The following is a 14,129-nucleotide window of genomic DNA, read 5'->3' on the forward strand; positions in this document are numbered from 1 at the left end:
AAATGCAAGAATTTAATTATGCATGTTGCTAAAGTTTTTTGTTTATATGCACTGTAAGAGTACACTCTCCAGTGATTTTGAAGTGTTGTCAATTAGCTGGTGGTTATCTTTTGCTGCCAGTTGGCTCTTAGAGTGGGAATTCCAGGGTTTGAGAAGCTTTTAAAATATATTTACATTTTAAAAATTATTTACAAAACTAGTATTGTGTGAAGGAGTTGTTGATAAAAAGATAGTTTATCTAAAAAAGGATAAAATAAGATAATATATAAATTATAAATAAAATAACAGAGTACAGCAACTGATTTAAAAATATCCAGAATGAAATTATAAACCCAGCTCCTAACATCCTTGGTGGAGAGTTGATAGGTCTTATTTTTGCAGCAGTCTGCAGTGAGGAAATATTCCTTTCTAGTTACATGAAAATAAAGGCTGGAAAGTTCAAATAAATGCACCTGGTACTTGGGCAAGGTTACCAAGACCATTTTTGGGGTGTTTATCCATTATGTTGCCTCTATATTATAACTGTATTTCCTCCCCTAGTAGCTTAGGCTGTGATTGGTTTGATGAACACAGGAAACACATCTAGCAATAAAACTGTGTTTGGCTGGTAAAACCCTTGCTTTAAGATTGCAGCAGTAATGATTTATTTTTCCCCATTCTCTCCACAAAATTCCCAGACACTTCAGTTGGGAATGAAGAGGGGTGATGGGAAGTTAATTTTGCCTGCTGAAAACCAAGGCCATTACAAACTGAAATGAGCAGCTTGTGGATGATATTTCTGATGGTACTAAGCCCAACCTGTAATCATTCAGAAATGGATGTCAGGCTGGGCATGAGCTTTTTTCTTTATGCAGTCCATATTTATATATTTATATAAACATACTGATTTATTTGTCGAGTTGCAGAAGTTGACAGAGAGGGGTAGGTCAGTGCAGCTGTGTTTCTCCAGGGGCTCTGCTTGGTGATCTGTGACTCCAGAGGGTTTCCCCCCAGCCTGAGCTCCCTCTGTGTGCCCCAGGCCAGGGCTGAGGGCTCCTCTTCCTTACAGAAATCCCTAAATCTCCCCAAATTTCTGAGGGGAGTGCCTCCACTCCCTCCACACAGGTCATTCTGCTGTTACAGAGTAGTTGCCAGTGTGTTTACCTCCAGGTCATGCATTTATTTTATTTATTTATTTATTTATTTATTTGCTAAAATCCTTGGCTGGCTGGGGTGGCTCGCAGCTGGGTGTGGGCTCAGCCACTGCCTGTGTCTGGCTGGCTCTTAAATGTACATTTTTATGGCCCTTGAAACTTGGCACGAGCTGTGTTTGGTCGTCAACAACAACAACAAAAGATTGCTAGTGAAATCAAAACCTGGCATCGCCGCTCTCCAGGTTTATTCGCGATGTATTGAAATGGGATTTTCTTGCTAAGGTTTTCTGGCATCCATCCAAAGCCCAGCATCTCATAAATTTATATTATCTCTGCTCTGCTCAGTTGACAAGGTTGTAGCAGCTTCTCGTGCAAATCACAGGAACAGCAAGGAAAAATGAAACCAGGAGACTTTCATGTGGGGAGTTTGTATCAGCAGAGAAATTGTAGGGGGTTTGCCAAGGAATTAGAGGGCAGAAATCACAGAATCACTGAATGAGTCAGGTTGGAAGGGAGCACAGGGTGTCATCTGATCCTACCTTCTTGCTCAAGCAAGGTCATCCCAGAGCACAGAACTGCATCCAGACAGGTCTGGGATATGTTCAATGAGGGAGACTCCACAACCTCTCTGGACAATCTCTCCCAGTGTGTGGTCACTGCACAGGGAAGAAGTTCTTCCTCATCTTCAGGTGGAAGTTCCTGTGTGTCTTGAGGAGTTTTCAGTACTTGCCCTCAGACACTAGACCATGGCAAAAGCAGAGCTGGGTCAGGCTGGTTTAGTGCAGCTGTAGTGGCAGGTTGTGCTCAAGAGTCATGGGGCAGGGACAGCAGTTACAGCCTGCTTGACACCACAACTTAGCTGAGGTGCTCTGAGGCATTTAAATGCTCTTCTGTCACCATTTAGCTTGCTCAGAGGCACTTCAGTCTCAGCACAGTGATAGTGGAAACAGCATATCTTGATTGATATGGGACAGGTGTGCTTGCAGTGTGATCACTGAAGGCTTGGCCAGCTCCAGGCTTGTGAGAGGCACGTGGGACAGCTTTGCTCTCAGGAGCTCTGCTTTGGGCTCAGTAGGGGATCTCTGACTTCCAGCCATGCTAATTCCAAGCCTCACTCTCCCAGTCACTCTAACCCCAGATGGAACAATTTCTAAGGTGCTGTTTCATTTGTCCTCTGTGTAACTTCTGAGCATTAATTAGCCTTAAATATTAAGAGGTCAAGTAAGTCAGGTGCACTGGTCTGCCCTGAGCTGAGGAAAAGACATCCACCTGCAGGAAATGTTGCAGGGGGGGAAACAGATGCATCTTGGTGATAGGAGATGGGAAGGGGATGTTAGGTCATTAATTACTTAGCCTTGCATAAACAAAACTTAATATTTTGAAAAGTCTCTAATTTAAAGGGAAGGAAAAATCTTTCAACTTCTGTGCTATTTAACTACATGTCAAGTTAGGTCAATTAGGAAACTTTTGTGTTCATTCCTGCTTTATATATTGATTACTCCTCCATGAACTGTTCCAATGCACTGAGCTAGTTTTAAATGAGTGAAGAGCTAAGGCGAGCTAGACTGCTAAATCCAGGATCCCTGACCCTCTGTATTCCTTCTGGATTCTCTAGAGAGGATACAGGGTGCAATTTGTTTTACTTTTCAACAGGTTAAAGCTTATTTGATGGCTGGTTGTTGGGGACTTAAGCTGGGATCTTTTCAGAAGTGGTATTTGCTTAGCCTGCTGATTTTTTTTCTCAATTAAAACAGAGGATTTGTTTGAAACCAAGAGTGGTGAATAAATATTCAGGGTTTACAAGGGATCTTGATGGTTGTGTGGCGTTTTGGTTTTGTTTTCTTTCCTCTTTTAACTCTTCTTTCCCCTTTTTCCCTCTGTCTTGGTAAAAAATGAGAAGCTGGTAAGTTTTTTTGGTCCGAAACTAATTTAGAATGGTGCAGTTCGCTCACGGGAGATTGCAGCTCTTCCTTTTTTTACACTATAAGCTATGAACTCAAATTTTACACTTTGTAGTGTCTTTACTCAAGCACTAGACAGCTTCAAGAGAGCAAGCAAGCATTAAACATTAATTTGTAACATCAGAGCCAGGTTCTCCTTCTTCCAGCTGCTTGGCAATGGTGCACTTGGGGTTTTCTGTGGTATTGCTATTTTAGTTTTTTAATTGGCTGGTAGTATTTATTAAACAATATTAAACAACATACTCTGAGAAATTGCTGAAGCTCCTTGCAGTCGATCTGGGTAGTTTTTTTTTTTTTTGGAGAGCTGAATGGTGGAGAGTAGAATTCCCACACAGGAGGCCCTTGGCAAAGATTTATCTTCATATGCTCGGTGCAAATGTAAGGCTGCTTGTGTATATTTTCTGTCAAATGTTATAAAGTTAAGAAAGATTGTTTTCCCAATACAATCTTAAAGCTGAAATACAGTTACATTCCAACATAGCAAATCTGCATTTTGTGCATAAATTACTTAAATATCTAGGAGTAGTGAAATGTAATGCTGTTAAACATGTCAAATGTGATGATTAAGTGACTGGATTGTTAGGAAGAAAATAGTAATTTTCTCAAAAGCTAAATGAATGATTTGGCACAATGAACTGCAAACACTACCAAAAAAAAAAAAAGAAAACTGAGAAAAATTTGCTGGTGGAGGATCACGTTTGTAGGCAGTTGGTATTAAAAACAAGAGCAAAAATATTTCAGATTTTCTCAACTTAATTGACAAACTCATTTCTTCCCCTGACATTATTTTACCTGCTGACAGCTGCGTGGGAGGCTCAGTATGGCTGGGATCTCACATCACTAATACAGTGGCAGTCACTGCTGTAAGCTGATTTCTTTGTGATGCTGAGACAGGAAATGCTTCCCAGGATAAGCTGCTGCTCTGGAAGGGCTGGGCTGGAGTCTGAGTGACTGGCCTGGGGATCAAGGAGAAAGTTCTGCCTTCTGGATTACTTGCTGCATGTTCTGTGAACACAAAAAATGCTGGAGCCACTTGAGACAAATTTTAACTCAGTGGCACTGAATTGTGTAGACAAAGGGGTTTTTTGAACATCATCATTGCTGCTGCTGATGTGTGTAAGGAAGGGAGAGATCAGTTTGACTTGAAGCCCAGGCTAAAATTTTTGAGTTAGCTGTTTTAAAGAATTGTTGTTATTGGTAGACTAAGCAACTTGTCTATCAGTGTTTTTATGTTAATAAACATGTAAACCTTGTCTGCCTTTTTAGAAGCACTTTGAGAAAGACCCTTTAACCCACTCTAGAATACACTGTGAAACCTCAGCTAGGCCAAGGATAACGTTCCTTTGATCACAAAAAGTGTTCTTCTGAGCAGTGGTAACATGAAATAAAAAGTGAAACCAGAAGTAAAAAAAAGTAAAAAGCCTTCTCAATATTATTCAAACTTAAACTAAAATGTGACTTTGATGTTCTTGGGCTCCATGTAGAGTGCTTATTGAAGCCTTTCTCTGTATTGTTAGGTCTGTACAGAGCTGTGGTCCAACCCCTGGCCACACCAATAAAAATAGTTTTGAGTAGCAGTTAACCCATAACTGGTTTTGCACGTTGCTTTGTGCTGTAACTTGAGACGTGGTTAATCTTTCTGTGTGTTCCCTTGCTGAAATGGGTGGTCTTTGTGAGTCAGTGATCAATGCAATGCCAGCTGTATTTGGAAGGGGGTAGAGGGATCTTTCTGTACAGTCAGGGGTCCACAGGATGGTGGTGGAAAAGGAGGGGAGAATCCTGGTGGTCGTCTCTGTCCTCATGCAGAGACTGGTGTCTTGCCTGAAGCTCTGCCCTGTCCAGAATGCTCTTGTGCTAAATCCCTGCCCTGCTGCTGCTGGGTTCATGTTACCTGAGCTGAGTCATTCCTCAGGGGTACCAAGTGTTCCAATAGGGCAGGTAAGGGCTCTCTAAGGGCTGTTTCAAGAGTCTGTGTGGGTGCCCAGCCTGGCAGAGATTACAAAGCACACTAGAAATCCACTGCAAGCACCCCCAGGAGGGTTTCAGCTCCTGCACCGTCTGTCTGCGTTTTCTGTCCTCTCCTGCCCTTCTGTGCTCCCAGCCCAGAAGGAGATGTCAATGTGTTAGTGGAAACTTGTGCAAACCCAGCTTGCAGAGCTGACCAGAAACCTGCCTCACATTCTCAGCTTTCCCTGCTGATTATGGCTTGTGCCATTGGAGCCAGCCCCATCATCATCTGTCGGATTTATTTGTACTCCTGACGTTCCACAAAGCCTGCTTTACCAGCCTGCCTCATTCAAAGCATTTGGCCAAAGCACGGCTGCCACATGAGCAGCAAAAGGCTCAACAAGGAGAAGGAGGACCTGTTGCTTGAAGGGGTAGGGGACCCAGTAACAGTAGACCCAAAAAAACCCTGGGGTTCTTTGTGCTTCTGGTTTTGCCTCAGTCTTGAAAACATGGACACCTGTGGCCTCTGCACTTGGTGAAAGGGATCAAGGAGGGGAACAGCCACCAGCAATAGATGAGGGTCAAGTCAGGAGTTACTTTGAAGAACCTGTGAGTCCATGGGGACAGATGGGCTGCAACCAAAGGTGATCAGCAACCCTTGGGGTCAAAAAGCAGAAGACAAAAGCCAGCTAACTATTTTCTGGTCAAGTCTGTGTCTCATTTTCACGGGAGTATCTCTGTGTTCACTGCTTGTGCCTCTTTGAAACTTCATCGTTCCGGATGGAAATTGTAGCAGAGGTGTGGTATAGGTACATTTTGTCATTCCAGAGTAATGCTCTGAGCAATGTGATGTTGACAAAGCACAAGAGGCAGCATCATTATTTGATGCAGAAACTGCATTGCAGTGTCCAAGCTGTTTCTGTTTTTGGGGTTATTTTTTGTGACTTCTTAAGCATGGTCATTTTTAGATGCTTCTGTTGTTTAGAATTGAAAAATCTAACTTGCTACTCAGTAGAGGAATTATTTTTTGATTTGAAGGAGGTTTTAGGGTAACTCCCTCTGTGTTCTAGGGAGCAGTGGTACCCTTTCCCACATATACATGTAAGTAAGGAAGTTTTTGCATCTGCAGCTGTCAGGAATGTACTTTGGCTGGTGACTGCAGCCTAGCTTTAAGGAGGGATCCCATAGTGGGTCAGTTAAGCTTTATTGGTCTGCCAGACCAGATTATCATTTTATTTAACCAGAGGAGTAGTTTTCATTGTTACTTTATTGCCAAGGGTGTGTCAGCATTTCCATTATAAACCCCCTATTTTAAGGGATTTGTGTAGACTTGAGATTTAAGTGTTCTGGTCTAAAACTTGGCAAGCATGCTCTTCGTTCACCAGCGGATATTTTCTTTATGAGATTTTAGAACGGTCAGCTGTTTCTTAAATTGTAGTGAAGGCAAGAGGTTTTTTCCTCTTGGTTAAGCAGATAGGACTATTTTTTCCATCTCATTTATTGCAACTAGATTTATGAAAAATAATCCCCTATTCTGCTGTTTAAAAAGGGAAGAAAAAAGGGGGAGGAGAAAAAGGAGTATCTTCCTGCTGCCCTGTTCTGTTTGCTATGCCTCAAACCCTTCCCTTTGGTCTGTGTTTGGTGAAGTCCCACCCACCCTTCTCTCCTCCTCTTTACTTTTTTCCCTTCAGTGTATTTACACTCTCACTGCATTGAATTGCAGGGTTTGTTCTCCTTCCTCCATTCCTCCTCTCTGCTTTCCTGTCTCGTGCTTCCAGCACTTGATTCTGATAAATCTGTCTGTATTACCTTTCTCCAAAAGGCAGCTCTGAGGTACTCTTAAGTGATACAACATACCTGTGGTAAAGAGAAACTTTATACTTCACTATATATATTAATATACTTTGCTCCTTAACTGAAGAACATGTGCATGACTCTTAGTTGAGTACTGCAATTTTTCAACGCTTTTCTGAGACGTTGCTGCGTCTCTAGAGCAAAGTACTTTTGCATTCCTTTTTTTTTTATATTTAACCAAATCTTTAATGTAGACTGAAAAAAGTGAAGTGTGATTGGTACAGAGCAGCACTGTGGGTTTTCATTGCTGGGCTCTTTTAGTCATTTCCTGAGAGCTTGGTGCAGAAATGTGACAGGCCAGGAAGCGATAGCAAGCTCAGCAAGGCTTTGTGTGCTGTTAGAAGTTGGTGTGCTACAGGTGAGGGCACAACCTTCTTGTGGGGATGTAGGAATACCCGGTTCTGGGATTGGTGCTCAGCGTCTTCAGGAAGAGCCTCTGCTGTTTTGCAGTTCACAGCCATGAACAAAGTAACTGGGGATGTAAAATGGTGAGTGAGGAACTACAGCTACGTGACTACTAAGCAACAAGGAATGTAAGTGAAGCGTCAGAATCCAAAGGGTGGAAAATGAGTGCTTTCAAAAAGCATCATAGTCTTTCTCCCAGGACCTTCAGAAGATCTTTGTCAGAACAAGATGCTGGCGCAGCTGCCTTGAAGGACTATCATTTTTACCACCGAGTGAAAAGCAAGAAGTTGAATAAACAGATGAGTTTTGACTCAGAGAAACCTCTTGGAGCATACAGGTGGCAAACGCATCCTTGGCCTCCCTGGAGGGTGAGCAGAAGAGCAGACTCCTCCAGTTTGAAAGGGGAATGCAGTGACCCAAGTCTTGGTAAAAGTTCTGTAAGCATAGATGCTACCAGTGCTGACAGTCTCCTGGAGGACCCACCTGAGCCCCTCTTCCCGACAAAGAGCAGGCTGGGGCGGGTTCCCTTCAGCCGCTCGCTGTCCGAGCCCCACGGGAGCGGGACTGCGCGGCCATCCCTGCCTGCCGAGCCCCAGGGCTACTTCATCCAGGGCATCCTCTCCTCTCTCTCAAGTGGCTTTGCAAAGATCATGAGTCGCAAAGGGGAGCCTGTCAGTGAGTGCATAACTGCAGGGAAGACAGAGGACAATCCAATTGTTTTGAGTACAGGTAATGAGCTCACTTTTGTTTGGTTCTGTTTGTGTAACAGATGAGTGTAGTGAGACACACCATAGTTGTTTAAACTGTTTTGTTACTTGTCTTTATTAACATGACAGTGATGCTCTGATGTTCTATCTTAACTTTTAAAAAGCAACTGAAACACGGTCCTTTCCTGATAAGGAAGTGGTATGAGATGTTTCAGTGTGTGCTTTAAAACTCGGAGGTCCCTTTAAAACAAGCATCTCCTGGTGGTAGCGGTAGCATTTCCTTCTCAAGTGTGTGGTACATGCAGTCCTGCAGGCACAGTATCTACCCTCTGTGGTGTTGTGCTGCCCTGATTGAGATATCAAGCCTGCTCCTGTCAATGAAGTAGCAGGGAGAGAGAGAAATTAAGCTGTCTTTTAAACAGAGTTCCAGACAGTGGAATGGATCTAGTTCCTCATACCAGATTCTCCATTTCATAATCAAGCAGCTGGATTGGTGTCTGCTCTCTGGTAGATGCCAAGGACAGGCGTGTTGCAAGGATTTAGCCAGCTGGGATTGAGGTCAGCAAGATGCCAGTCTGAGATTTCATTTAAATCTACCCTGTTGATAACTCTCTTAAGGCAGGGTGGGGGAAAAAGGGGATAAGCTTGCCTTTTTTGCTCAGGCTTTTCTGAAACTTTCTAGTGGGCTACCCAGCTTGAATCCAGTAACTGATGATGATGCCTGGAAAAAAAATCCACAAACTTTATTTTGGGTTTTATTACAAATTTAAACGTTCCTTCTCCCCAAAACCTCAGCACTTTGCAGAGTCCTCCATACTATCATGTTAAAAACCTGATAACATCTGGATATGGTTGAGGCTGCTGGACAAGTCATCAGTAGTCCAAAAAATTCAGTAATAGTAGTGAAAGAAGAATATACTATGTCTGCAGAGGTGTTCAGTCTTTCAGTCACAGTGAAATGTCCCTGACAGGCTTGTGTTTGCTATTTGGAAGCTGTCACCTTGCTTTAAAACAAAAACAAATGACCAAAACCAAGAAATAACTAAGAAGGACTGTATCTATTCAAGCCTATTTATTTACAGTCACTGGTTCATTTCTCCAAGACCTTTTTCAATAGAAATTTGGGTTGATGATGCTTAATGAATTGTGTGGGACACATGAGGGGGCAAAAGCAAGTAACAGAACTACTTTTCTTCTTTTTCTTTTCTGTTGATAAGGAGTTAGTTGGGTTTTTTCTCTCATCTGAATTTATTCAAATTAGGAACAAAGATTTCTACTACAGGCTCTCACTGTTGTTGAGACCTTCTGGGAAGGTATTCTATGTGATATGAGCATTTGGATCAAAATGCCACAGTGTATGAAGGGCTGAGCAGTCTTCTTTCCTCTGTTCTGGTGCTCTTTGATACCAAATGGTTCTCTCATAATTCACAGGTATTGCCAGTCTCTATTGTGTTATTGGGGTGCTTTGCTTTTTACTAGCATGTAAAGTAAACAAAGTAAAAGGATTATTTGTGAGAAAGCACCAGTTGGTAAATGCTTTGTGTCACTTATGGGACAGTGACAGAGCCTTTTGGCTCTTTTTTGGGTAGGCCAAACCTCTGTCTGAGCCTGCCAAAACTGGTTTTGCAAAGGGAGTCACAGTTCAGGAACAGAGAGGAAAAACAATGGGTCTCTAGATTAAAAGTCAAACTCTCTCGAGGGAGGAAATTGTAGCTGAGAAGGTGTTTGGGGAAATAAGTTTGATGAAGTCACCCACAAAATCACTTGCAAAAGCCAGGTCCTGCTTGGGCCACTTCATAGGAAAACAGAGCTTTTGGTGGGATGGGCAGTCTCTATGGGGTTTCTTTTCACCCTTTGCCATCACAAACATTCTATCTCTGATCCCTCAGGTGGATGACAGCTTGTGTTTAACAGAACTAGTTCACCCTGTAAGAGGTGCAGCTGTGTGGGATATACAATCAAAGGACAACCAGTTACCCTCCACTGGTTTTATTTTTCCTTAAAGAAGTGCTGCCTGTGCCATAATTAGCTGGAGCTGCTGGGCAGAGGCTCCTGCCCTGTGCAAGACTGCAGGCTGAGACCTGCTAAAACAGTGGTAAAACTTGTGAGCTCCTGGGGTTTAGAGCTGAGGTCTGTGGGAGGTGACTTGAAGATAAAAGGGGTGAGAGAAATGTCTGTCTGTCATGTTCTTCAGCCACAGTCTGGATGCTCAGAAGAGATCAAATCTTGTGTTCTTCCAAAAACCACCCTAGTTTAATTCAGTGGGGGTCACTGAATTGTCCACTGACTGTTTTGGTGCTTGGGTGGGCAGAGGGTGTCTTTCCATGCCTATAGTCCTGTTTGCTGTTCAAGGAAAAATCCAAGAAAAGGGATGTTTTCCTCTCCTCAAGAAGCAGAACTTGGTAATCCTCAGGCAGCTGAGATCTGTGGTGAGAGTGCTCAGGCACTCAAACTAACCACAGGATGGTGTGAGACATGGGGTTTCTCCAAAGTATGCAAACAGCTTTACACTGAAAAGCTTGATCAAAAGTGCCCCAGGAAATGTCTGTTTGGACAGAAATTCTTGTCACAATGACTGAAGCCCAAGAGACCTTTTCTGTGTTGTGAAATACACAGTGGGAGAGGCACACGTTGGACTTGGACCAGGAGAACCCAGGGGGGCACGTTCCATCCCTCTTCTGTCCACAAAGCCAAGCCCTCTACTTCCACAGCCTCACTCAATTAAAAGTATTTCCACTTTCCTCTGAAATACTTTTTTTTAAAAAAAAAGTTTGTCTTCCTTCTAATGCTTGCTTGGCCCCTTATGTTTTGCTTCATCTCTGTGCCAGAATGGCAGAATGGTTCCCTTCTTCAGGAAATGCTTAACTCCCAAAAGAGGACCAATTGCTTTAATGGCAGCTTGAAGAGGGAAGTGAGATTTAAAAAGAAAAGAAAAAACAAGATCTGGGTAAATATTTTCCAGTTGTCTCACAGTCTAGGAAGCATGTTCAGACGCTGTTTCATCAGTTCTTGGCTGTGCAAATCCCTCCTGGATGGACTCACTCATCCTCTTAGGCGATGAAAGGATGCTGAACCCCAGGAGAGCTGCGTCCTTTGGCTCTGCCCAGAGCCTTGGCTGGCTGCAGAGCCTCCCCAAAGTGCATGGCAGGCATTCTGCACCCCACTGCAGCCTGGCTTTGGGGAGAAGGGCACAGATGGAGCGGGCACTCAGCAGGAATAGCAGAGCTCTTTCCTGGTGTGCTGCGTGGGCTCTCCCAGGAGCAGCCTGGGCCGGGTTTGGGTGTGAATGAAGTGCTTTTGGTGCATATCTGCTGATTTCTAACCACTCCTTGAGCCAGGCATTTGGAACCAGCATTTCCCCTGGCATGTGCAAAGCCTGAAGGTAAAAGGTTTTATACTCACTGCTATTATTATTACTGTTATTTACTATTATTATTTAACACTTTTAGTCTATTGTAATTAGGAAATAGTTGGCTTCTGATGGTAATAGCATGGATTATAACATCAGTATTGTCTCACTCTTCTCATGAGACTGAAAATAGAATAAAAATTTTTAAAGCACCTCTCAGTTGCCCCATCTCTGGGTCAGGAAAAGACTTAATCTGGCAATTTACTGCTTAAGAAATCTAAGATCATGTTAATTTCTAGTATATATGTTCGCTTGAGGAAGGAGAAGTGTCATTCTGATAAACTTGTTGATTGAGAGCATACCATGATATGTGTAGAAAGAAGAAGATAAGGAAGGAGCTATGCAGACAAAGCCTTGGATCCAGGGTTGTGGGTGAGCAGCTGCACCTGTTCTTATTATTTCTGAGTATTACCAGTGACCCTTTCACACTCTTGAGAATGGGTTTGTGAGAGAGTTCTCAGATAACATTTATTCACTGTTGCTTATCTGGATCTCAGGGTGGTGTGTGTTTAATTGTAGACTGATGACAAAATAATCCTCCAGTAGAATATCTTACCTGTATCTTCCCTGGGTATCTCTGGTTTGGTTTGAGGGGGTGAGGATAAACACTGGTTTCTTTTACTTAGTGTGTGTTTGGTTTTCACAATCACTCTCTTGTTAATGTTTTTATAAAGACAGTTCTTCAGAATTCCTTCCTTCTCTTTTGTCACCTAGATAAAGATATGTTTCTTTGGTCTTTTAATTTTGATTTCAAGCTTTCATTCATTTTGTAGAGGATTTTTTGTGCCTTGAGTGAGAGAGTATCTTATATCCTTGCTTTTCCAGAAGTGCTTGGGTTTTTTTATTATTCACTAAAGTAATTTGAACTCTATACCCCTTTTAAGATCTTTACGTTGTAGGTTTATTAAATTACATTTCATACATATTTCCATATAAACTTATCTAGAGATTTGTATTTTCCCATTTATAACTCAAAACCAAGGCAGTTCCCTGTTTTGTTTCTTTCAGCAATTCCCAAAATACAAAGCTGTTTCTTCCTGAGTAGGAATTTAGTATTTATTACTCATTGGAGCAGTTTTTCTGTATTCATGTTTTTAAAACCACTTGCTCATTTTAGAAGCCCTTCTACTGACTCATGTTCCTCCACTCCCAAATATCTCCTGCTCTTAAGTAGTTTATTTTTGGTGGGGTTTTTATTAGGGAAGTTTTACACAATTGAACTTATTCAAGTGTTCCTTTAAATGCTATGCAAGTGCCTTGTGCTGTGAAATCTGATGTTGTTGTGGAAAGGTGTAGTCTTAATGTTCAAACTCCTGCACTTTTAATTATCAGAGCAGATTTGAGATAGCTTCTTGTACAAAATCCCTCATTGTATTAAACTGTAGTTTTGTGTAGTTATAAATATAAAAATAATTGTGTAGTTATAAATATAAAAATAACACATTGCTGCCTGATTTCTCTCTCTTTTTTTGAACTGTAGTGTGGTCTCATGGTAGTAAATGTTGTGTTAACATGGTATATTTGAAATTACAGTGATCTGAGGATGCACAGGGAACATTTCTGGCATTTGACAGCTTTAAGTATCACTTAAATATTCCTGCCACTACTTCCTTCTGCCTGGTTCATCCCAGGCATTGTAATGTTTAATGTGGGCTATAGGCTAATGCTGCACAGCTGAATATTTATGAACACAGAACAAGATAATTAGCTGTAGTATCTGAAGCCAATAAAATTATGCTTATCTGATTTTGATTCCACTTAACGGACAGTGTCTCTGTGCAAGCAGTTGCAGTCATTTCAGTGTTGATTGGTGATTTTCATGTATTTAATCCCCAGACCACTTTGTCGGAATCCAGAAATTCACATTCAGTGGGATGAATGAGGATATTTATATTTGTAAGAGTTCTTTTCTGACTCATGAAATCATGGCAAGTGACTGGCAGGGTGTTATGTTCCTTTTTGCCATTTTTGTGGCCTGTATCTGTAGGACTGTTGGGATGTTGTACTTCGTGCTGCTTGTGCAGAGTAGTATGACAGCTGGTGCATGCAGGAATATTATCTGTGATTACCTTGATCATGAGAAATTATTGCATGGGAATTATCTGAGGAGAGGGTAATCGTGTCCTGGAGACGTCTTGTCTCATGTGTTTTCTTAGCAGGGAGAGCGGGCTTTGAAGAGATGCAGCTTTCTTAGAGGCAGCCAAAGAGTGGAAGTGTGGAGATTAGGAGAAAGGGCTCCCGGTGAGGTAAAGCTCTGGGGTTTTGGTGAGAGAAGCTTTTCCTTTGATAACAGGCCAGACAGGGTCAAAAAGAGGTGGCTGGAGGAGGAAAAACAGTCTTTGCTTTCCAAAGGAGAAGCTGTGTCTGGAGGATTTGGAGTCTCTGACAAAGCTCTGTGTTCCAGCTGTGGAGTCTCCAGAAAGAGAAGCTTGGGCTGTGAGACCCAGCAGGGAAGGATGTCCTGGATGGCAGCAGGAGATGCTCATGGCCCAGGGCTGTCTGTGGGATGTCAGCATCTGCCCCACAGCCCAGGAAGGGCCCAGACTGGTCCTTGCCAATCCCCTTGAGGGGTCAGCAAGCCCAGGCTTGAGAAGTGTGAAAGAAACTGCATAACACTCTTCTCAAAATTCTGTGTTCTTCTTCAAGACATCCCTAAATCGCAGCTGCGAGACGGTACTGAAAAGGGAAGTGTACCCAGCGGTTCAGTTCCAGC

At 42.5% G+C, this 14,129-nt stretch overlaps 1 protein-coding gene across 7 annotated transcripts in view; it reads left to right on the forward strand.

The window, feature by feature from the left end:
• The window catches only part of RASAL2 (RAS protein activator like 2), a 163,955-nt gene that overhangs the window by 49,942 nt on the left and 99,884 nt on the right, over window positions 1-14,129 (forward strand). For 2 of the 7 annotated variants that reach the window (XM_059854615.1, XM_059854617.1), the window contains exon 1: window positions 7,190-8,029. The exons of 3 other annotated variants lie outside the window; for them this stretch is intronic. In XM_059854615.1, coding sequence (XP_059710598.1) covers window positions 7,462-8,029 — 568 coding nt within the window. In that variant the 5' untranslated portion in view covers window positions 7,190-7,461. Of the gene's footprint in view, window positions 1-7,189; window positions 8,030-14,129 lie in introns of those variants that run through there. 2 more of the 7 variants (XM_059854614.1, XM_059854616.1) reach the window with 1 other exon arrangement.

The sequence above is a fragment of the Haemorhous mexicanus genome, chromosome 9, assembly GCF_027477595.1.
Source record: "Haemorhous mexicanus isolate bHaeMex1 chromosome 9, bHaeMex1.pri, whole genome shotgun sequence".
NCBI classification, from domain to species: Eukaryota; Metazoa; Chordata; class Aves; order Passeriformes; family Fringillidae; genus Haemorhous; species Haemorhous mexicanus.